Genomic DNA, 24,665 nt, shown 5'->3' on the forward strand with positions numbered 1-24,665 from the left:
AGTGCTGTAATATAACTAGCAGGAGACAAGTTATAATTGAGGTAAGTTTGGAGACACTACCTTATTTAATCATTACATTAATAAATATTTTTATTAATTTACGAGATACACAGTTGGATCCATTAGCGCCTGCACTAAGCTATTCAGCTGATAACGCTAACTCGTCCAACGTTAGACCCAGGTGAAAAAGGCTTCTGGGGGTTTGTTTGGCTCGAGGTCGTGCTGCAAAGGACCCTAGGGTGAAATTACTCAGAACAATCACTTTAATAACAAAGGCCCCCTCAGGTACAGGTATCTTCCCTCTGTATAAACCCCCATTCAGACCTGCGCTGTAATCTGACATTTCTGCGTCGTGTTTGAAAGGGAACTTTTTCATTACAAAGGCCTCCGGCTGTTTGTTAAAACTCATTACTACAACAGAAAGATGAACCCAGCAATGTTACAGGTTCCATTGTCTTAAAGGGGCTTTTGCTAGCTTAAAGACAGCAGAGTATCCAGGTGATGGTGGAGGTTTTCTCTTTCAGCCCAATGCTGTTTGCTTCTACAGCGCTGCTCAGATCAAAAACCAGATCAATATTTCTGGTTACGTTGTTGGGGATGTAAAGTGTTAAACAATTTGTCTGAGTCTCTAATGCACCATGGTGAAATATATGTGACATATTTATTATTTATCTAATAACAGATATTTTATCATCACATAATATCAGTTACAGTATCTAAAATCCTTGGTCACATTCATGTTTACATAATCCTCTTTTGCTACATCCTTTGTCTTGTCCTTGTTGTCCAAGTTTCTGCTCGCTGATCTTTAAATTCACCTTGTGTTTTATTGTGAACATGTTGGACGGTACGGCTATTGGATATGTGTTTACTGTAATTACAGAGACATGAGACAATGTCAAAAGAGTGGATGCTGATATACCAGGGACACAATTCCGCATTTAATTCATTCATGTGCTTTCATGCTGTGTTTGTTGCATCCCAAAGTTGTTGTTGCTGTTTTACAACACCCTACATTTTTATGATTTAATTCTACTACAGCAGGACACACACACACACACACACACACACACACACACACACACACACACACACACACACACACACACACACACACACACACACACACACACACACACACACACACACACACACACACACACACACACACACACACACACACAGCCCCTTTCTTCCCTCCACATCTCCATATCAATGGGTGCAGGACAATCAACTCCCTGGTTCACACCAGCAGTCTGGCAGGCAGGCAGGCAGGCACGCACGCACACACGCGCAGGCACGCACGCACACACGCGCACGCACACACACACACACACACACACACACACACACACACACACACACACACACACACACACACACACACACACACACCTTCTTTCTCCTACATCCTCAGACTCTTTCTTTTGTGTGTCTCACTCAAAAATGGTGATAGGGCAAAACCAAACATATCACCAAACACATTCGTATTTTAACCATTAGGTTGAAACTTTCATTCACAGCAGTTTACCATCAAACATTAAACAACACAGCCTCCAATAAGGCGACATGTGGTGGATATTACTGTTGTCATGAAATACAGCTACTTAGGCAAAAACAAACATCAGACACAAATCAATGTCACAGGGGCTCAGTGCAGTATTAATATAAGCTATGTGTATATAAACGTGTGTGTGTGTGTGTGTGTGTGTGTGTGTCAGAATGTTGCTCCTGCTTGATTTTGATGTCAAGACAGCACGCCAATTTGCATAATTCCCATAACCACCCCTCTTTTCCCTCCCCTCTGCATGTTAATGAGCTATCGCCTTGGACACGCTGATTAAACAGGATGCTGCACACTCACCCTGTCACGAGTACAGAGGAATGTAAACGTCACACAAACACATTACACTCACTGTTACATCTTTTCTTACTGGCCGATCTGTTGCAAGTGACAGCACACAAAACAGCCGACACACACACACAAATACTGGAGACAAACACGAATCAGACACGTTTTAAGGAAGATACACTGTAGGTATATACTGTGTGTGTATGGCCACAAGTGACCTAGGACCTTTCTTTCTCTCTCTATCTCTCTCTCACACTCACACACACACACACACACACACACACACACACACACACACACACACACACACACACCACCATAAATAAGGTGTCTAGACAGCACAGCTGCCAGTCTGCCCTCTGGTGTGTGTTTTAAATACAAATCAACAGAGTGACAAAGAGGGAGAGGGGCAATGGTGGCTGCTAGTGAACAGTCACACGCACACATAAGACCAGTTTCACACCACAACAGGAACACTTATGATCACTTTAGGTGTTTCCACCTTCGTCGTTCTGTTATTCTTCCTCTGATTTGATCTTTCTACTGCTTCTTTGGTATAAAGAATGTCCCACTTTCTGTTTCTATTTGCATCCATTCATCTACCTCTGTCTCCAATGCCTTCTTTTCACTAGATCTTGGACCACAACTGTGGTTTTACATGTATTACTATAATAAATACAGTCTTAAAACTCATTTTCGACGTCAAGTTTAAAGCCAACATGAATGAGGAGTCCTTAAAGTGCTCAGAAAAAAATGGAAATTTCTGCAATTTCATGAAAATAAACCTTAGCTGAGGAAATCCATGCCATATGATTGAAAGCGCCCAAGGAAAGCTTCAAAGGTCATGAATGAACTTTCACACCAATTTATAAGTTATTGCTACTTAACTGCTCGCACATGTATCACAATGAAAAAATAAAGCTGACTAAATGTGCACAGTGATGAATTAGTTCACATACTGTATCTTGAGCGAGTTTCTGCAAGTCTCTGCAAACTGATTTTTATAGTGCATTGAAATAAAGGGAAAAACTAATAGCTTACTCAAAGGTAGGGAATTTAAAAAAAAGATTACCGGTTTTTGAAATGCTGAGCAGTAATGCTTTAATGGGATAAAACATGCATGACAACCTGCATACTGGAGTGGAGAAGAGAGAATCTGTCCTTAAACTCAATAGGACAATACTAGCCACTGGCACGCACGCACGCACGCACCACGCACGCACGCACGCACGCACGCACGCACGCACGCACGCACGCACACACACAGTCTGGGTAGCCTGAGATGCTCATTGTTATTCTGCACACAGTTTCAGTCACAGACAGGGCCAGGAAGGACAGGAGTGCACACAGACACACACAGACACAGACACACACACAGACACACACACACATGTTGTCATGACACATTACAAATGATGAATACCATACAGGATTAAGAAATACAAAAGCAGCCCTAATTTGCATACACCGCCCCACACACACACACACACACACACACACACACACACACACACACACACACACACACACACACACACACACACACACACACACACACACACACACACACACACACACACACACACACATTCCATCACTGCCTCAGTAACATCTGCCACCAATAGACTCAGAGCAAGCTTTCCTCCTGGCACTTCATGAAACAGAGTGAGAGGGAAGAGACAGCCAACCGCAAAAATACAAAGTATAGAAACAAACTGTATGCAGCAACAACGTCACCTCCCAAATCACTCTTTGGGGTGTTGCAGCATAAGTAATTGTCTCCGTTTTAATTTGTTTTGTGTTTTAGTTCAACCTATCCGCACAATAAATATCCACTCATAGTACAAGAATGCCAATTAACTGTGACTTTGGACTTCATTTTTGCTTTAATTAAATTTTTTACCTTCACGTATAACTGTTTAAGCAACTGCAGCCTGTTTGCCACAACTGTCCACTAGAGGCTGTTAAACCCAAGCCTTGGTGCTAGTGACAGACATTACAGCATTAGTCATGTAACAGCTAAATAAAAGCAATGTGTTGTCGTCTCTTAGACCTCAGAGGGTCCAGTGTATCTCCTACTAATCTGCTGTTAACTGTGGCATCACAGCGTCCACTCAGCTTGTTACTGTGCTGGAGTCCTTGAGCAAGGCACATCGTCTAACAGTTATTACAGCTGACCGCTGACCTAACATAAACATTAGTCAATGTTCACCTGTTTCCTGCCTGTTACTACGGGCTGCTAACTTCTTTCTCTTTAGAAAAGTCAACTGAACTCTAGTCAACAGCTAACAACATATATCTATCACCTGGCAGGAGTTTTAACGCACTGCACATTTTGAGCCCCAACTCATCTCCTTCCAGTATTAGAGCCACAAGCCACATCTGCCGTTAAAGAAAAACAGATACGAATTGCAGCGCCTTTCTGTTTCTAGATGAGATCATATTCTCATGTACAGACCAGCATGAAACTCCATCCGACTTTAAATACTTCATCTTGATGTTTTGCTGTAACTCTAGCAACTATAAATGCATCTTACGAATGCCTTTTTGTTGTTTTTCCCTGGTCTGTCACCATACTTTACAGATTTACATATAATAATTACTTTATAGAATATGATGTAATTTTACAGATTAAACTACTCAACAGTAGCTGTATAAAATACTTAAAGTTAGCTCCACTTCGACCAACTATAACTGTTAAATGCTGCTTACTTGAGTACTTTTACTTTAGATATTTTAGGTACAATTTGCTGATATTACTTACACCGTATGCACTTTTACTGACATTTTTGTTGCAGAATTTTTACTTGTAATGTAGTACTTTATATTGCAGTATCGTTACTTTTACACATTTTATAATGATAAAATACACAATATGTCTTCAAACTGATTTTGTTTCTGGCTTCTATTTATCTCAGTTTCCATTTATGTGACTAAAGACACATTATGTTGTGTAACAATGCATTCGAGAGCATTGGCTACTTTAAGAATTATTCTTGCAGTTTTACTTAAAGATGCTGCAACATCAAAAAACATTTTATTTTATTTTAGTAGTTTTTAGTAAGCTAAAAATTATTTTATTTATTTATTAATCACTATAGTAGTTGGTTGGCACCGAGACCTGAGTTCTTATTTCGTTCTCCTCATCCTCCCGTGCTGTGAGAATGACAAATAAAGTATCTATCTATCTATCTATCTATCTATCTATCTATCTATCTATCTATCTATCTATCTAAAGAGCATTGTGGTATATGAAAAAAATGAATCAAGGAGTAAAATTATAACATGAATTTAGTTTGAGTGACCTTTAATTATCAAAACGGATAGTTTTATTAATATTTTGCCATGCTTGCTATTGCATTATTGTGCACTGTGATGGATTACATACGGTTTAATTTATAAATCCTGTACTCTGCATGTTTTCCCTTCTTTGCAGCATAATGTTTGCTATATTTGATATGTTTATTTTTCATTTTCTCTTACATACAACATTTTGAATGTATAACATTTTTTTTCACACCACAAAATTATGAAGTAAGACTGAGTAATCTTAAAGGGCAGTCAGGTAGCAGGTCCTTTTCTCAATCCCCACATGGATGTAATGCCACAAATAGAGTATTTGCAGCTTCCCCCGGCCCGAAACAAGCCAATCTGCATTTCACCCACCTTCCCACCCCCACCCACCCACCCACACACACACACACACACACACACACACACACACAAACAAGAGCATCCACAGCTTGGTCTACATCAGGCAGCGTTGGCACAGAGCCCTGAGACGTCGGCACACATCACGGGCACAAAGGAGTGAAGAAAACCCAGACAAAATGAAAATTAAGACAAAACAAAAACAAGAAAATAAAGAGGCTACAATAAGAACACAGGAAGAAACAAAGCGCAGCGGATTGGCGGGACGACAAAGAAATAAAAAAGGATGAAAGAAAGCGTACCTCGTTTCTGATCCTCAGCAAACATGGAGAGCAGGAGGGATGTTGCTCTTGATTGCTACAGGGTCCATCTGTCTGTCTGTCTGTCTGTCTGTCTGTCAGTCTGTCCTTCTGCCAGCCTGGATCTTTGTGTGTATGTCTGTGTATCTGTCTGCCATCTGTACCTGTCTGTCTGTCTGATGTCTCATATTTTCTAATGTGCCTTTGTGTTATGCAAGGTCAGTGTCCTGGTGTTTTCACGCACACGCACACACACACACACACACACAGAGGAGCATAGATGGACAGACAACCATGTTAGGCTCAACAGCACAAAAACAGTCAGATGGGATGAGGGGGAGCCCATGAAGTTTAGCTAGCACCCCTCCATCTAAGGTTTGGACACGAGCCAAGTCGGCGATCCGACACTGACCAGATTTCCTCTGTTCAATCCCAGCATGCCTTGGCACGACAACGAGTGACTGCAGTCACAACAGCAAAACAGAGAGGAGACAGGGAGGCTGGATCTCTGCCATGTCTTCCTTGTAGTCAGTTAATGAAGCGAGAAAAGCCTGGATACACATCAAGCATCAACTTTCTCGCACACGCGCGCGCACACACGCACACAGCAGGAACATTGAACATTGTCTTTCATATTTATTTTAAAATGTTTCCACTTCCTGCACAAACAGGCGAACAGCCACTAACCTGCTGGAAAAAGCTGGACGTCTTTGTTTGTGGTTAAGTCATGTTTGGGACGATCAATTCATCTTTTAGTGATTTTCTAGTTAAAGCAGGATCCCTGTGCAAAGAGAAAATAAGGAAAAGCCAAGAAATACATTTGTTGCGTTCAGCGTGGGCATCCTTACCTGGCATATACAGTAAGTGATGAGTGGAGGGAGGGGAGGTGTTGCTGCATCCGGTCTCTGGCCGACTGTCTGAGCTTTAGGGATGGGAAGCTAACATGGTGTCAGAAATAAAGGGTGGACAGAGGAGGAAGAGGAACTGGAGATCGAAGCCAAAGAAGAACACAGAGACGGTGGTAAAAGCATGTTACTTCAGGGATCCTTCATGCCACACTTCATCTGTAATAACAAATTAATAATCATGACATAGACGGCTCAAAAAATGCTTTTTTTTCCCCATTAGGATTTACAAATGTTCAGTTAGCACTGCTACGGAAAGAGTAGTTATGGTAGTGTTTTTAAAAAATATATATATTTCTGATCAAACATTAGTTAATTTGTTTATTCAGAGTAAGAAATACAGAACTTTTCATATTCTGATGTGAAATAATATTAATACATAACCATCATGTCATAACTCCAAAAAGACAAACAATAAGCAAGTGTTCTTAAACCCAGATCTTACTAAAATTAAGGTTTAATTTAACTTAATTTATGTTTTTGTTTCCGGTTTGTGTTTGAGGATTTCAATAACTAGTGAAGTTACCGTGCTGTGTGATCCAATGCGTAAATGCAAATTGCACCTCTCTCAATTTTAAGTGCACATATCATCCACTAATGTTACCCATAAATCATTGACGGCCTTTATCACATTAAATGTTGTATTTTAAGACATTTCAATCTATAATAGGCCTATGCATAAGTAAATTGTGTTGCAACGTGAAAAGGGCAAAACCAGATGTTTGTAATTAAGAGGTGTGTGTGTGTGTGTGTGTGCGCACATGCCACCCCTCTGGCCTCGCTAGCAGCTCTGTGAGTCACATGTCAGAATGCTAACATGTTATATTCTATGCCATTTATCCTTTTTATTTTTTTATTTAACCTTTATTTAACCAGGTTAGTCTCATTGAGATATAAAATCTCTTTTTCAAGAGAGACCTGGCCAAGATAGCAGAACACGTAGGTTACATATAAAAACAATTTACAATCACAAAACAAACCCAAAAGAGGCAAAGACATCTCAAGTGCATTTCAATTAAATAAAAGTACCATTAGTTAAAACATTTGCATATTTGGATGGATTTCAGTTGGTCTGGATTCCCCCCGTACACCCTGTACTGTTATTTCTTTTGCAATTTTATTGTGGCTTTAATAAAGTTGGCGGTAGGAGAAAAATGTTAATGTTCACCATCTTCGTTTAGGGCAGGGGTCTTCAACACCTTAACTGAAAGAGAGACAGAGCAGGGACCCCCTACTACATATATTTTATAAAATAAAATAAAGTTGCATATACAACTTTATACATACCTTTTTTGGCATAGAATACAAGGATATTAAAATAATTGTTGGCATGATTTTATGAATCATGTTTTCAATGTTAAACATTCATGTGGCACAGTGATTCCTTAGGATGAGCTGTATCTGTGGATGGCTACGTTTGTGACTGCCTAACCTATAGGCCAGTAAGCCTATCCTCAGTGTGTTTCACAAATAGGCTGATTTACAGTGGTGTGAAAAAGTGTTTGCCCCCTTCCTCATTTCCTGTTCCTTTGCATGTTTGTCACACTTAAGTGTTTCGGAACATCAAACCAATTTAAACAATAGTCAAGGACAACACAAGTAAACACAAAATGCAATTTGTAAATGAAGGTGTTTATCATTAAAGGTGAAAAAAAAATCCAAACCATCATGGCCCTGTGTGAAAAAGTGATTGCCCCTAAACCTAATAACTGGTTGGGCCACCCTTAGCAGCAACAACTGCAACCAAGCGTTTGCGATAACGTGCAATGAGGCTTTTACAGCGTCCTGGAGGAATTTTGGCCCACTCATCTTTGCAGAATTGTCCTAATTCAGTTACATTAGAGGGTTTTCGAGCATGAACGGCCTTTTTAAGGTCATACCACAACATCTCAATAGGATTCAGGTCAGGACTTTGGCTAGGCCACTCCAAAGTCTTCATTTTGTTTTTCTTCAGCCATTCGGTGGTGGACTTGCTGGTGTGTTTAGGATCATTGTCCTGCTGCAGAACCCAAGTTCGTTTCAGCTTGAGTACACGAACAGATGGTCGGACATTCTCCTTCAGGATCTCTTGGTAGACAGCAGAATTCATAGTTCCTTTTATCACGGCAAGTCTTCCAGGTCCTGAAGCAGCAAAACAGCCCCAGACCATCACACTGCCACCACCATATTTTACAGTTGGTATAATGTTCTTTTTATGAAATGCAGTGTTCCTTCTCGCCAGATATACTTGGACACACACCCTCCAAAGAGTTCCACTTTTGTCTCATCGGTCCACAGAATGTTGTCCCAAAAGTCTTGGGGATCATCAAGATGTGTTCTGGAGAAATTGAGACGAGCTTTGATGTTCTTTTTGCTCAGCAGTGGTTTTCTCCTTGGAACTCTGCCATGCAGGCCATTTTTGCCCAGTCTTTTCCTGATGGTGGAGGCATGAACGCTGACCTTAACTGAGGCAAGTGAGGCCTGCAGTTCTTTGGACGTTGTTGTGGGGTCTTTTGTGACCTCTTGGATGAGTCGTCGCTGCGCTCTTGGGGTAATTTTGGGCGGCCGGCCACTCCTGGGAAGGTTCACCACTGTTCCATGTCTTCGCCATTTGTGGATAATGGCTCTCACTGTGGTTCGCTGGATTCCCAAAGCTTTGGAAATGGCTTTATAACCCTTTCCAGACTGATAGATCTCAATTACTTTCTTTCTCAATTGTTCCTGAATTTCTTTGGGTCTCGGCATGATGTGTAGCTTTTAAGGATCTTCTGGTGGACCTTACTGTGTCAAGCAGCTCCTATTTAAGTGATGCCTTGATTGTGAACAGGTGTGGCAATAATCAGGCCTGGGTGTGGCTAGAGAAATTGAACTCAGGTGTGGACAACCACAGTTATAGTATGTTTTAACAAGGGGGGCAATCACTTTTTCACACAGGGCCATGATGGTTTGGATTTTTTTTCTCCTTTAATAATAAACACCTTCATTTACAAATTGCATTTTGTGTTTACTTGTGTTGTCCTTGACTTTTGTTTAAATTGGTTTGATGTTCCGAAACACTTAAGTGTGACAAACATGCAAAGGAACAGGAAATGAGGAAGGGGGCAAACACTTTTTCACACCACTGTATATTAGCTAACAATATATTGGTTTCATGGTTAGACATTTTAAATTTGGAAAAAATGACATTTTATTTTAATTATTAATTTGGTGGCGCCCCTGCAGTAACTCTGAGGACTTCCTAGGGGTCCCGGACCCCCTGTTAATAATCTCTGGTCTAGGGTGTTAACATGCAACATTTGCTAACTAGAGCCATAACACTAGCATGACTAAAACTACTGTCAGGTGACTACTCAGTTAAACATCCACTTTTGTTGCCCAATATAATGATGATCTCAAAGAATTGTTGACTGTAACTTTCAGGACTGAGAAGATATTACTGTTGCTTGCTAACGTGTAACAGTAGCAGAAAGCAACGGAGAAAAAAAAAAAAACATTTTATGGAGATATTTCTTTTTATTTCCTTCAAAACAGAAAAAACTAAACTTTACTCTGGTACATATTTTATCCATCCAGTAGTTGTTTTTAAACTAAACATTACAAAATAAAATAAAACACAGAGGTTCAAATCATAAATATTCACAGTAGGTTTCAAATTAATCATACACTCTTTTCAATAATCCTCTATATGCACTCCTGTGCTTCTGTGTTGGGCAAATCAAATTACTGACTGGCCTCTTGTCAAAATAAAAGATATCCTCCATGCAAGCTGTAACATCACAGGTTCAGTATAGAAACCATAGTTGGTGGCAGTCCTGAGCAAGTTGAGAGCATGTGCAAATTCCTTGAACTCTAAATAATTCAAGAGGTCCTAGGTTTAACATTTGCTTTCATTCACATTCATTTTCTTATCTATAGTATAAAGTGCTTTTCCTTCACATTTTGTTCACTTTCAGTTTGGATGATGCATATTTGATATGACATATTTCAAGGTGATACAAAAAAAGTATCCTGGCATAACTAAATCAAGTTGAAAAAAAAGAAAAGAAAAAGAAAATCCAGGCACTTTTTGGACAGAGAAAGGAAAAACATCATTCAAGTAAATTTCATTTTATTTTCTCTGAGAGTCAACATAACATAACTGAGCAGAGCTTAGCGTGCGCTACTCTCCTCTTCTCCCCCGTCTCTGCTTTTCTTTGACGTCTTCTTCTTGGGTTTGTGTTTCTTCAGCTCCCCTTCCTCCAGCAGCTCTGGGGAGGATCGTCTCTTCTCCTTTTGGCGCCTCTTTTGGTTCTTATTCTCTTTTCTCTCGCCGTCCCTGCCGTTCTCCTGGCTTGATGATGAACTGACGCTGTTGCTGCGGCTGCTGGGCCTCTCCCCTTCCTCCAGCTCTCTCCCTCGCTCCCACTTTGTCTGTCCGTCCAACTCGTCGGCTTCATCCTGGCATCGACTACCTCCTCTCTCAGGCACCATCTCTTGACTTTCTCTCTCTCCTATGCCTTTAGTTGCCTTCCTTTGCTTCCACTCCTCCTTTTCAACCCGGCTCTCATTTCTACTTCTGTGCTGCATGAACTCCTGACCAGGGCTGCTAATTCTGGGCTTACCCAGCTCCGCCCCGGAGGAGAGTGGGTCTCTCTCCTTACCCCGGCTGTGAGAGAGGGAAGGTGGGGAGTGGTGGGTCCCTGCAGGTCTGTAGTTCCCTGATGGAGCTTGGGGATTTTGGCAGCAGTGGGAATGGTCTTTGTCTTTAAATTTTGAATCCAGTGGCGTGTCTCTGTATGATTTGGGGGTATTTTGACCAAGCCGTTCGTTAGCTCTGCTTATTGCGCTGCTTTCCCTGCTTCTGCCACCGGAGAATTTCCCGCCGGGACAGGAGGAACTCTTGTTGCCGTCCGTGTCGCCCCCTCTCTGCCTGTCTCTCCTCTCTGTGTCATGTGTCTGTGTCGAATAAGAGTAGGAGTGAGAAGAGGAGGGAGGATTTCTCTTTGGGGCGGTGGCAATGCTGCTGTGCCCTCTCTCTCTCTTTCTGTCTCTCCCATTCTCTTCCTCCCTTGCTCTCTCTTTTGATCTTTTGCTCTCTTTCTGCCTCTCGCTCTCCCTCCCTCTCTCTCTGTCCCCCGGTCTCTCCATCTCCATCCTTCTCTCCCCGTCTCGGTCTGTGCACAAGGCGCCGTCAGTCCTGTCTTTGCCACTAGAGGGAGCCACACTCCTCTGTGAACTGGACAGAACGGGGGTTTTCTCCCTCGCTCTCTCCCTGTCCCTACCTCTCTCCATCGCGCTGGCCTCCTCTCTCTCCGTCTCCACTGACCTCGCTCTCTTCTCTTCATTCTCTGCATCCCTGTTGGTTGTGGTCTCTGTCGTCACGGACACGGACGGCGAAGGCGGAAACGTGGCAAGTGCATCTGTTTGAACTTTGCTCACTCCTTCAACCCGCTCCCCTTCCTCAGACTCTTCCTTCTCCCATTTGGAGCGAGGGACCTGAGACGGAGAGGGAAAGCGTGAGTGGATATCATGCAATTTGTGTTTGTGCATGTAGGGTATGTGTGAGTCCAAAGTAATTGTACAAAACACAAATTATTCTTAATTGTTTTTTTTTCTTCCATTCCCATAATGATGCACCTTATTTTACAGGTCTATACTCCCCACACATTTCAAATAACCCTGGCCCACGGACACACCTGTATGAGTTTGAGCTCGTCCTCTAGGTCTGCAGCTCTGTCCTGGGTGTACTCTCCCAGAGTTTTCAACCCTGTGTTCCCTTCCTGATGATCCTCGTAGCTGCTGTATCTCACACACACACACACACACACACAACTAATAAAGCAACAGTTTCTGTGCTATTCTGACAGGAAATGATGAACATGCTACTCCTATCATTGGTTTACGGATGTGGATGAGTGTACTTCCAGTACCTCCAACAGCTCCACTGGCTCCCGGTCCACTTCCGTATACACAACCTCGCCCCCCCACCATATTTGTCTGATCTCCTCCAGGTTCCCACTCCCTCCCGCTCCCCTCAGATCCTCTTCATCCACACACCTGTCTGTCCCCTCCGCCCGTCTCACCACCACGGGGAGCAGAGCACTCAGTCGCTCTGCTCCCTGTCTCTGGAATTCATTACCACCCCAACTCAGAAACATCGATTCATTCACCCAGTTCAAATTGCAACTCAAAACACATCTGTTTAAAACATCTGCCTATTCCACTTGATGTCAATTGCTCTGCCTCTTTCTGTTGTTTCTATTGTGGTTTTATTTTTATTTATATTTTTTGCTTCTTTTAAATGTCTTATGTATCCCTGTATGGTGTCCTTGAGTCCCGAGAAAGGCGCCTTTAAATAAAATGTATTATTATTATTACTTGTGTACTTGTATACATACAAGAAAGTGAATGAAAGAAACGGATAGTAAAGCAGATAATTCAAGTTATAATCCTTAAGATTTTCAAGAAATAGCAGGCTGTCTGGATTTACCCTGCAGAGATCTGAGGAGCAGTTAACCGTAGTCCCCAAGGGACATCCAGCGGAATTGAAACATGGTCGATATAGACTACTTCACTGCTAATACAAACTGAACATGTCAAAATGCTGCTGGTTCACATTATAAGCATTCATCTGGCAAAACAGAGAGTAGTTTTAACTGTGAGGCAGTCACAGGAAATGCTGTTTTTTGCATCTTTTGACAGTACATCAGTTTTAAATATTGCACGGTGTAATGGGTCAAGAAGGAGCAGCCACAGCGAGCCGTTAGACGAAGCTGTGGGAGTCTAACTTTGAAGAAAAAAAGCAGAAACATTCTGACCTGCCATCGTGCGCCGCGGTGTTTGGTGTGTCATGGTGGCTCTCGTTTCGGCCCCTTTGTGACTTGGACCTCATTGTGTTGTCGCCGTTGTCTGCTTCTTCTTCGTCTTTCCTCATCCTCCACTTCGCTCCCTTTATCAGCTCCTCCTTTGGCTTTGACTCCCCCGGCGGGATTCCTCTGTTTTCCTGGCATGTGCTTTCTCCCTCTGCCCTCTCATTCCGGGTACCTGCGAATAACTCTCCCATCGCTCGTCCTTCCTTCCTCTCCTTTTCCTGCGCCACTCCGCTAAGGGGGCTGTGCCATAAGTCAAAGTCTTCCTTTTCTCTGTCCTCTTTCTTCTCTCCCACATCTTTTTTCTCTCCCGCAATTTCCCCCAACATCTCTCGCGTATCATCTCTGAAGGTAGCTTTCTCCCATTTCTGTCTTGCCTCTCCTTCACCTGGTTTGATTTTTTCCTCCGACAAACCTTCCACGTCTCTCTTCTTTTCATTTGCTTTCATCGTCTCTCCTCCATTTAACTTCTCCTCTCCGTTACCAGCCTTCTCCATTTCTTCCTTTGATCTTCCAGTGACACTCTCTGAATGAGACACGTCCCGGTTTTCAGTTTTCCCGTCCTTCCTCGCTCCTTCCAGGTTTATGTTGATGCTTATCTTCTTCTGCGGTTTCACCTTTATCCCTCCCTCCCAGATTTCTCTCTCTGTCAGAGGACATGTTGTCTTCTCCTTTTTCTTCTCCGTTTTCGGCTTGGTTCTCTCAAACGGATTCGGGGATTCGCTCTTGCGGGTTTTGGGGTCCTCTGCAACTTTAGTTTTCAGGCATTTGCTGCTTTGAGCCTTTACAGAACTTCTCCCAATGTCCTCTCCTTTTCTTTTTCTATTCTTCTCTGATCTCGAGTCATAATCCCTGCTGCCTCCAGGGTATCTGTGTCTGTCTGGATCCGCCCTGCTTGCCTCTTTACTGGGCCTTTCCTTGTGCCGTCTCCCCACATCCTGCCGGGAGTCTGAATGTTTGCCTCTTCTACATCCTTTCTCAATTTCCAAATTCCTCTGTTCTCTGCTTTTTCTTTCGTAGTCTTTATCCAAACGTTTATCTGGTTTCACGAGTGATTGGACTGGTTCTAAGGCATCGCTGCCAGTTGCTTGGTCCCGTGCTGGGGTGCCATCCTTGCAGGCATTTGGTCCAGTGTAAGGCCTCCTCTTGTTCTTTCTGCTGTTATACGTTGAGCCTGCAGCATTAGGGGATGACTCCCCCCCTCCTCTTCCTTCCTCATGTTTTAAGGTGCTGAGGTTCTCCAAATTCTTCGCCATCAGCGGCTTATCGTCCTCACTTCTTTCTTGCGGTTTCGCTTCCGTACCGCCCTTTGTAAGCGCGATTGGCAGGCGGCTGGACTTCTCAGCGCACCTCTGCTGGCATGCCGTCGGCGGAGCTCCGTCTTCGGACGGCGTGGCGCGTCCGTCGCTGGACGACCGAGAGGCAGGGGACCGGCTGTCGTTGGACGAGTGCGACGGAGAGGAGCGGCTGTCACTGGAGGACCGAGATGGCGTGGAGCGGCTGTCACGTGAAGACTGGGATGGAGGGGAGCGGCTGTCACTGGATGACTGCGATGGAGGGGAGCAGCCGTCCGTCCGGGCGCCGCGTCTATCTTGGAATCGGTCACGGGAGCGGGAGCTGCCGTGCGAGGGATTTCCGCTTCCTTCTCGGCCCCCCCACTGAGGAGGAGGAGGAGGAGGAAGATTGAGGAGGGGAAGAGGCAGCTGGAAGTGGCCGACATAGCTGTGGAAATATTTATCATACCACTCTTTGTACTCCCTTTTCCACTGCAGGTAGCACTTTGTGTTCAGGTCCAGGCTGCTACTTTGATTTGCATGCTGGGCATACAGGTTACTTCCCCCCGAGCCCCCCGCTTCCCTCTGGGAGCGTTCTCCTTGCCTCCTGGAGTTGTAGCTGCTCGAAGCGGATTTCTTACTGTGATGCCGGCTATGATGGCTGTTTTTGCGGTGACCTGACGGTGACTTGGACCTGGCACGGTAACCCACTCGAGGTGAAGATGACGAGGACGGTGTAGGGGAACGTTTGTAACCATAGCTATAGGAGTGGGAGGAATGAGAGCGGGTTTGGAGGTCTCTTTCGCGGGAGTAAGGAGATTGGGGCCTGGAAAAGAAAAAAGAAGAAAACATTTAGTCGTGTCGCACACATTTTAAAGGCACCATTGCCACATTGTGGTTTGAGTCGTCTCTATCTCATTTGCCATTTCACCTTGTCTATAAAAGAAAGGCATAATGGGGAAGATACAGTACCGGATATTTCTGAGCTTAAACAAAGCTTGCTGCATGCACTTTATGTCCCTTAAGTCCTGCAGGAACCACATTCATTCCATGTTTATTTCTACTCAAAGTCACATTGGATATTCTGTCCAATGGCAGAAAGAGTACTGACAAGTTGAACTGTAAAACGTTCCCAGTATGTACTGTGAAGCAGACATGGGGGTCGCAAATTTTAGGACTTGAGACTTGCTTGATAAACATTCATAAAAGAGTCGACTTGACTTTGACTTGAGACTGGACTTAGACTTGAGTCAAATGACTTGAAATGACTTGACTTTCTGTTTATTTCTGATATTGAGGAGGAGTTAACTTTACGATTTTAGAAAATCCATATACAGATGAGAAAATCTGATTAGGTGATCTGATCGGGTGCTGTCATATGCGCGGCCGGGAACCCGTTGATAATATTACCAAGTGACGCAGTAGACCTGCAGTAAACGAGACTGGCTACGGCTAGGAACTTAACGTCATGGATCCATCTGTACCGAAAATAATAAAGTTTGGCTATAAGGATTACACATCTGACCAGGCAAAGAAGAAACAAACGGCAGTTTGCAAGGTCTGCAGTACAAACATTTCCGACACCACCACGTCGAATTTCATCAGACACTTCAAATCCCACAAGGAAAGTTAAATTATGAAGTCAATGCTACCATACTTCTGACCAGCCATTTTTAATGGCTGGTCAGAAGTAACGTTAAGTCTGATGGAGACGATTATACTTTTGAATGTCTTTTGAATATTGAGTAGGAAAAAATGCAAATAAAACTCCAGCAGTTCATAACCACTGTCTTTAGCTTGTTTAAAAATGGAAACTTTTTGATGACTTGACTTGACTTGCTTGAATGTCACAAGAAATGACTTGGACTTGCTTGAGACTAGAAGGTTTAGACTTGAGAAGTGCTTGTGACTTGCCCATATGTGACTTACACCCATCTCTGATGTGAAGGGATCTGTATCAAGCTTGTTAGTTTATGTGTGTGTGTGTGTGTTTTTTTCCCCAGAGATAGGACAGCGCAATAAATGTAAATAAAGAAACACAAAATACCTTGATCTGCTTTGGGACCTGGACCGGGATCTGGATCTGCTTGAAGACCGAGAGTACGAGCGAGAAGACTTGGACTTGGAAGACTTTGAATAAGAACGAGAGGAAGAGCGTCTGTGGGAAGATCCTCGGTGAGGTGACCTGAGTAACAAAGAAAATCCAATATCCTATAAGTAATCTCCTTAAAAACTGAACCGCAAGTTTCAATAAATCCACTTTAAAGTGTCTTTTGTTGCTTGGAGTTGAAAGTAAAGACCATTTTCAAAAAGAATGAAACAACAATTAAACAAGGTATGTCATATTATTTAAGATGTTTTCAGCAACTTGCAGACACCTTGTCCAGGTAATGACTACTTGGGAACCTTACCTTTCCTTCTTCTTTCTCTGATGACTGTACCACTCCTTTGGGATGAGGGCAGGGATGGAGGTAGAGGGGCACAGGGAAGGGATGGGGGCACCCGGGAGGTTTGGGAGTGTCCAGACGGGCGCGGGGGGTGGGTATCCAGGGGGGTAACCGCTGAGAGGCTGATGAGCGGCGAGGAATGTGTGGAAATTGGGGGAGGGAAAGAGAGGAGGTGGAGGAGTTGCTGGATATGAAGAGGAGGAGGGAGGGGGCTGCTGGGGGTTAGACTCATTCCAGCCTCCAATAGGACAACCCGAGGAGGAAGAGGGGCTGTAGGGAAAAGAGGAAGGAAGAGGTTATGACATCGGTCTTGAAACAGTGGGCAGAAGGGCTACACGATACTGAAAAAAACGGACATTGGAATATTTTTTTCTTCCTGCTATATACACAGTATTGCGATATGAAAAAAAGATGACATAAATACCATTATTTGGAAATAATAAATTGTTCCCGACTAGGCTACTGGGGGGGATTTTGTAGGGGAGTGCATCCACACAGAAAATAAAAAGGAAAAAGGAACTTTTCTTATGTGAACTATTCTTTGTTGAAGTTTACTTTTCTATCAAGCAGCAAAAAAGTTGTAGCGTTAACATCGCACGTCCTGCAATGTGACTATCACACATGCGCATAAAGCAATGTAGACGATGAAACACAATATCGTGCAGCCCTAGTGGGCAGAGTCAGAGTCAGAGTCAACACACACTCATACTTAAATAACCACGCTTCACTGACCTATCCCAGGACGCTGATGGCCCATAGGGTCTTGGGGCTGGACCTGTGGATTCAGGTAAAATGTGTTTGCTTTTATTCGTTAGCGATGCTAATGCAGTTCTGGACATTACAATCATTCAATAATGTGTTTGCTAAAATAAAATGACAAAACACGGTACGGACAGTATAACGAATGGACAGAAAGAGACACTGCTTCATAGTCACTCACCTGAGGAGGGCTGCAGGAGATTCACACTGACTGTCTGGGGCTGCTCTGCCACTGCAGCAGGGACAACCTGAGCAGACACAAACATCACAGATTTCATACCGAGAAACTTTGCTGCATAGATATAGGACTATATTTTAACGATCTAAGCGCACGGCGTGAAGAGCCTGGCACAGGTGTGTTTAGGGCGTGTCCAAATCCACTTTTGCTAGTTTGACGGCGGAAAAAAGTGTCTTCATTAATTCATAGGTGTGTTTTAGGCGTAACATGCAATAAACCAATCAGAGTGTCCTCTCCCAATTCCTTTAAAAGCCAGCCACGTTTGTACCTTGGAGCATTGCTATTATGATGGCGGATTTGTACCGTAATATTTTTATTTGTAATCTTTTGCATGTTTGTGTGCTGCTGCGCTTCCCTGTGTGTGTGTGTGTAACAAACGGTGTGTGCGCGCTGTGCACGAGCCTAGGCACATTTTATTAATGCGCTGTTAAAATAACAATGAAATGCTGCGCTATTGACTTTAGAGCAGGTTTTTGTTGGTCAATGGCGCGATCACTTCCCGCTGCCTCAAGATAGCAAAACGCCAAGAATTCACCTGAACACACCTCCCTTTAGGACCAGCATGCCCGTGGGCGCAAAGATGGGTGCAGGTGCATTTGCTATTTAAACGATGTTGGCACTGGAAGGGAAATTGACAACTGCGACGGTCTTAAACGAGCAGACACTCGCGTCGGGCTTTGCGCTGCGCTGGGTTTGAGATAGGGCCATTAGTGTGTCGGTGTCTGTATAGCCCCTCACCATTGGTATCAGCTGCGATGGAGCATCAGTGGGTTCTTCCGGTGAAACCGGCACAGACGTGGCGGCAGCAGCTGCTGAGTCATCGTGCGTCTTTTCTTCAGACTCTCTGAATAAACAGCAGATACGTCACATTACCACATGAGCGCAACGTCAGGGTGATTGTTTACAAGTTCATCAATCTCAAATCCATAGTGCCATGATTTGATTGCACCAAATGTTCTGCGGGTACGGAAGGCTGTTCTACATGTTTTAACATTGACACTACCAAATGTTTATTTTATGCTACACACCATAACATAGGTTTTTTCAAGTTTCCTTCCTGATGGCACTCCTGTGAGGAACCCTCTACCACATTCAGACCATCATGTCACACTTAAATCGGTTCCTACTCCTCTCTACAGTTGGCAAACCACTAAACGGCACATCACAGCCAACATCTGGTAAGGAGTGGGACAAACAACGCAGCTGACCAATCATTTGATGTCCGTCTGACCAAATCAGCATACATAAGAGGTTAACAGCTGTGCTGTGCCATCGGCTATACCAACATCTAAAAAGAGTTATCACAGAGAAAGTTAGAGTCGACACAAAGTTGTGTTCTTCACTTTGCTGCCACACAGCTACCTGGGCAGCTCCAGACACAGCCGGAGTGTCAGCCCGTTACGCCTGTGGTCACCTATACTGCATTTTAAGATGGCAGAATTGACAATATATTTGTTCCCCATTTACATATTGTTCCGTTTCTGTTGTTAGACAACGCATCAAGTATGACATGCGGACTTATTCATGGCTCTCAAAGACTACATGTTAACCAGAACTCATTCCCTGCAGCAATAAAACATATTTTTTTCTCTTTTTAATCACGTTGTCCGACAAAAATCAACATATAATCCAGGTTAATGACAACAGCTCTGCTGTGTATTTGGCTATATAGACATTTAAAAGGAATGATCACAGAGAAAGTTAAAGCAACAGAAAGTTTCTTTTGACTTTACTGCTACACAGCCCCTGACCGTGGCTGGGCTGGCTCACGTCATAATCTTTTGCAAAAGCTCAGTTTTCACCTTTACACGCCAAGCTGGAGCTTTAAGATTTACACACTCTTGAGGCCGTTTTGGAAAAGCTCTGTTTTGGGGCAAGAAAAATGCTATTTTGGTCCCTGGACGTAGGTGTGAGAGAATGGCTTTATAAATGTAACAGGCTTAGCGTGGACATACTCCAGTCTAATTTGCAGCTGCTGAAAGCAGGGCGAGGCAGGTGTCATTAGCCGCTTTCCGACCAAGTAGTTACAGGAACGTAGTTATAGGAAAAGTCCACTTCTAAGCAGATCTGCTAACTACTCTCCCCCAAAACCGTTTTGCCATTTGCATTCGCACTGGTCAAGTGGCCATAGGGACTATAGGAGGGTTAAGGGAGTGATGCAAGCACGGCAACGGTCTTTATAGCGTTAAAATCAGATAACAAATACACCAAAGAGTATGAACTAAATACTAAATCTAATGTATATAGCATATTTGTCATAATTTAAACAAGTTTCCCGAAGAGAAACTGGTATCTCTCTTGCCCCCGCCTCTGCCTGCTGCGCTGTGGAGGTGTGTGTGTGTGTGTGTGTGTGTGTGTGTGTGTGTGTGTGTGTGTGCCTGGTCAGCGAGGTCAAGCCCGCAGGGCACGCTTGTGGAGTTTAACTCCGAAAAGACAGTTAACCACAGGTTCCCATTAATCTTATGATGGACATGTGTTGTGATATTTAAACAAACAAACCGTCAACGGTGAAATAAAAGCCTCTTATTAACGAGAGCGGTCTGAGAGACCTCCAGCTGACAGCGGGGTCTCTGAGCAGGACTGTCCAAGCGACAATCTAGCGGCCGGGGCAGGCGCTTGCTGGCTGTCGCCTCACTTCATGGAGCTTCTCAACCCCCGAAAAATTTGAAGCAAATTGTCAATTCGGCATCAATTTTAGCAAGACTGCCTATATTCAAAATCTATTTCTCACCTAAAATGTTGTCAGAAGTGAATTTAGTGATGAATAAGATGGCGAAAACTGTTAAAATTGTCCCGTTGTTGGTCTGTCTGTACAGGAAACCCGACCCTTGTTGACCTAGGTCCCTATGCTGAAAAGGGAACGGCGAAAAGACCCTGCCCTGAAGTAGGAGCTGAAAGAGTTACAGGAACTGCGGCCAGAGGAACTTAAAAATCCCCAAATTGGTCCAGTTGGAACACGAGAAAAAAAGGGTTCTAGGAACTTTATGTTCTAAGAACTGCAAAAATCCCTGCGGTCGGAAAGCGGTTATAATCCTTAGCTCCATGACATCTACAGCGGCTGATGGTCCCATTTGCTATATGAGCAAAATCTGGCTTTCACTTTCTGTTCCCAATACAAATTAAACACACAAAAAAATACACATTCCATCTGTAATAATTTTTTTAAATTTAAAAATGGCAGTCTATAAAAAACATTTGAATCACTTTGCCCAGCAGGGGGTGCACATTTATTAAACTAGTCTTTGGTTGTTCTCTTTGATTATGTAAACTGGAGGAAACTGTGCTGAATGGATAAGCCTAACGTCAAAGCATCTGAAGTTAATTATTTTTTATTCTACACCATAGAGGGGTAAAATTATGGGTGAGATAAGGCCATTTGCTTTCTTTGTAATGTGCAAATGCCTCGAAATTGTAATCCTCAAGAGATCATTCCTAGGTGATTTTTGCAACACGCATGGTAGAGAACTCTTGAGCATCTGCTTTGTCAGAAACAGAAGAGGACTACAACTTCAGTATTACAACTTGTGACTCTAAGGAGTCACAAGTTAGCTTGTTAAGCAGGGGGAGGCGGCAGAGCACCACAAAGTAATTGTACTGCTGTGCGAGTATGTTTATGCGTGTAGGTACTTGTCAGGTATCTCCAGGTGGCTTTGCGCAGGCTGGAGGGAAGTGCTTGGCGTGTTGGGAGCAGAGGCGGGGCCCGTAACTGTGGGCGGAGCCCCACACACCTGAGACGATGGCGGTGTGTCTGCAGCATGCGAGCGGAGAGGGTCCTAAAGAAGGGAGACAACAAGAGAATAAAGCAGGGATCAGAATATGGTAGAGCAAGCAAGAGAAAAAGTGAATTATTTTTGGGAAAACAGAGCTGAGATATAATAATTAACAATTACAAAGAATATCTACATATGACAATATAAATGACAATACATATTATTATAATACATTTCTTGTTTCTTGTTGTTAGTTTTAATTTAGAGAATGCTGTTTAAAACTTGCAGTATAATGTCCTTTCTAACACGTTTTTCGGAAGATAACTATCACTCTGAGACCAGACATAACATCTGATTGTGAAAAGAAAACAGTAATTATTCTCTTTGCTCCTGAGTCCTGCAGGTACAGTGCTACTCTTATTTCTACCTCCCCATATGAGACGTCATTATGAGGTTCACCTGCTGGCTGTGGGTTGGCAGGTGAGGCTTTGGAGGTTGGCTCAGCATAGCGAGAGGGGGCGGGGTGGGGACAGGGCTCGCTGTCGGGGTTGGATTTTGGGATTGGGAGGTACCACACCCTTTTCTCTGACTTTTAGTGAAGCCTCGCTCTTTCTTAAAATTGTCCACAGCCTGTGTTAGGAGAAACAGACAGACGAAATCATGTCAGAATATTTCTTTATTGGGGTAAAATCTTATGACAAGCTTCTGGTCTGACATTTGAGGATGAAACAAAGATACAGTAATACACAAAACCCACCTTTAAAAACCATTTACTTAATTCTCTCCATTCCCCTCTAACTCTAACATTAATGCATATTTTCATCTGTCAAATCACCTGTCGGAGAAATTTATTGGCTATCAGGGTATCGGGTGAGACATCTGATTGGCTGCAAGTGGGGCAGACGTGTTCCTCTGAATCCAGTAAGGCAGTACGAATACCTGAGAAAGAGATAAAAACGGTTGAGATGTAAATATGGAGACTCAGCCTGAAGAACGACCACAGTATGCACATTTAATTAGTTAACACGTTTTGCTGGACACAGGAAATCGGGATAAGAATGACTTATTATTTAAAGTACAGTAAGTGTATATACAGTAAGTTTATTTAAATGTGTGTGTGTGTGTGTGTGTGTGTGTGTGTGTGTGTAGCAGACACTCACAGTCATCACAGTAGCTGTTTCCACAGCAGGGTATGACCACAGCGTCACTCAGCAGGTCATGGCAGATCAGACAGAGGAGTTCCTCAGGTACAGGATCCTCCTCACCTTCTGACTTTGTCTCCTCTTGTGGACCGAATGGAGGCCTCTCCTTCTTGCCAATAGCGTATGCCTCACTGCGGCCACATAATGGTACACACAGGTGTTTAAAAGATGCCTTGAACCAGAGTGACTTTTAAAGTGTAAGACTGAAAGAAGGTTGGTGTTGGAATTGAACCATTTTTATATATGTCTTTCATCTTCATCTTGCTAATTGTGCCTATGACTATTCCGTTACCCAGGCCATAGGATATCTACAAGGATTTCGCTACTCATCCAAGAGGCAAAAGGTGGGAGTCCTTGCGTTACACAAATGCGTTATGTGCTCAGGTGATGAAGCAGCAAATCCAGTTGCCTTTGCCTTGACTTGGTAATTACTATTTTTGTGCCTCAGATATGACACATTGTAAATAAACCATTTACAGTAATAATTTAGGGATCAAGTTTAGGGTAAGTGCGATCATTAAAATTCAAGTGACAAAACAGTTAAAAGGACAGAGGGTATTGTGGAATGGGGCCATTCCTAATGGTTTTGGTGATTTCAGTACTTTCAAGTGTGAACTATGAAATGCTCTGCTAAGTTTGTCATGCCAACCTTTTGGAGTTGCTAAAAAAAATAAAAATAAAGACTCTCTTGAACGGGCCACTCTGAAAAAGCATGTGAATAGTTTTCACACTTTAAGTGAACTTTAAAAAGGTACTAGTAGGTGGAATTTGTAACCTCTGGATAGAGCCAGACTAGCTGTCCCCACCCCCCCATTTCCAGTCCTTATACCATTTCCCAAAATGTCAAACCATTCCTTTAAAACAAAAGACACACAAGCATTGACTCTTTTGTCTCACGCGTCTATGGTAGGAATCGCGTAGCGTCCAGAGTTGGTCAGCATGGCTCCCTTTATGTTTGGATCGTCCACCTCTACCATGAAAGAACGAGGGATGCCTGTGCTTTTCTTAATTTTCAGAGGGGCCTCTGAGATTTTATCCTGTTGTCAAAAAAACACACACACACAATCAAAACCTAAGTTTAAAATAATAAATAAATAATTAAAATACAGTAAGTGCTGGATATCAAAAAATGTAAAGACACACACCAATCAAATCATTTTCTTGGTATCTTTGTACTAGACTGCAACAGAAACGGTCTCCCTTCAGAGATACCACATGTTCTATCCTTACCCCGCTGGTGGGACAGTTCCTGATGTGGTGTCCAGTATTTCCACAGCGATAACAGGTGTAGTTCGCAGGAAGTGCAGTACCAAACTTCTTGTTGTAACTAGAGCGAGAAAGAGACAGGGATAGATGTAGAAAGAAATTGAGAGAAAAGCAGGTAGATTGAAAAAAAAATAATAATGTACAAAATACAGGAAGAGGAACAGAATTAAGGGGGGAAAAAAGTAAGAATATGGAGTGTGGGATGAAGATGGAGTGTAATGGATTAATAAAGTAA

At 43.2% G+C, this 24,665-nt stretch overlaps 1 protein-coding gene across 1 annotated transcript in view; it reads right to left on the reverse strand.

Annotated features, from left to right (window-relative positions):
* Window positions 1–24,665, reverse strand: part of LOC114569306 (E3 ubiquitin-protein ligase RBBP6) — a 52,604-nt gene that overhangs the window by 17,871 nt on the left and 10,068 nt on the right. The window contains exons 6-19 of the mRNA XM_028599131.1: window positions 24,395–24,491; window positions 24,062–24,201; window positions 23,123–23,295; window positions 22,798–22,901; window positions 22,422–22,592; window positions 21,880–22,025; window positions 18,991–19,096; window positions 18,196–18,262; window positions 17,988–18,030; window positions 17,220–17,525; window positions 16,856–16,993; window positions 13,484–15,634; window positions 12,362–12,464; window positions 10,850–12,161 (exon numbers count right to left, since the gene is read on the reverse strand). Of these exons, the coding sequence (XP_028454932.1) occupies window positions 10,850–12,161; window positions 12,362–12,464; window positions 13,484–15,634; window positions 16,856–16,993; window positions 17,220–17,525; window positions 17,988–18,030; window positions 18,196–18,262; window positions 18,991–19,096; window positions 21,880–22,025; window positions 22,422–22,592; window positions 22,798–22,901; window positions 23,123–23,295; window positions 24,062–24,201; window positions 24,395–24,491 (5,057 nt within the window). The remainder of the gene's footprint in view (window positions 1–10,849; window positions 12,162–12,361; window positions 12,465–13,483; window positions 15,635–16,855; window positions 16,994–17,219; window positions 17,526–17,987; window positions 18,031–18,195; window positions 18,263–18,990; window positions 19,097–21,879; window positions 22,026–22,421; window positions 22,593–22,797; window positions 22,902–23,122; window positions 23,296–24,061; window positions 24,202–24,394; window positions 24,492–24,665) is intronic.

This window comes from Perca flavescens, chromosome 15, assembly GCF_004354835.1.
Source record: "Perca flavescens isolate YP-PL-M2 chromosome 15, PFLA_1.0, whole genome shotgun sequence".
Taxonomy (NCBI): Eukaryota; Metazoa; Chordata; class Actinopteri; order Perciformes; family Percidae; genus Perca; species Perca flavescens.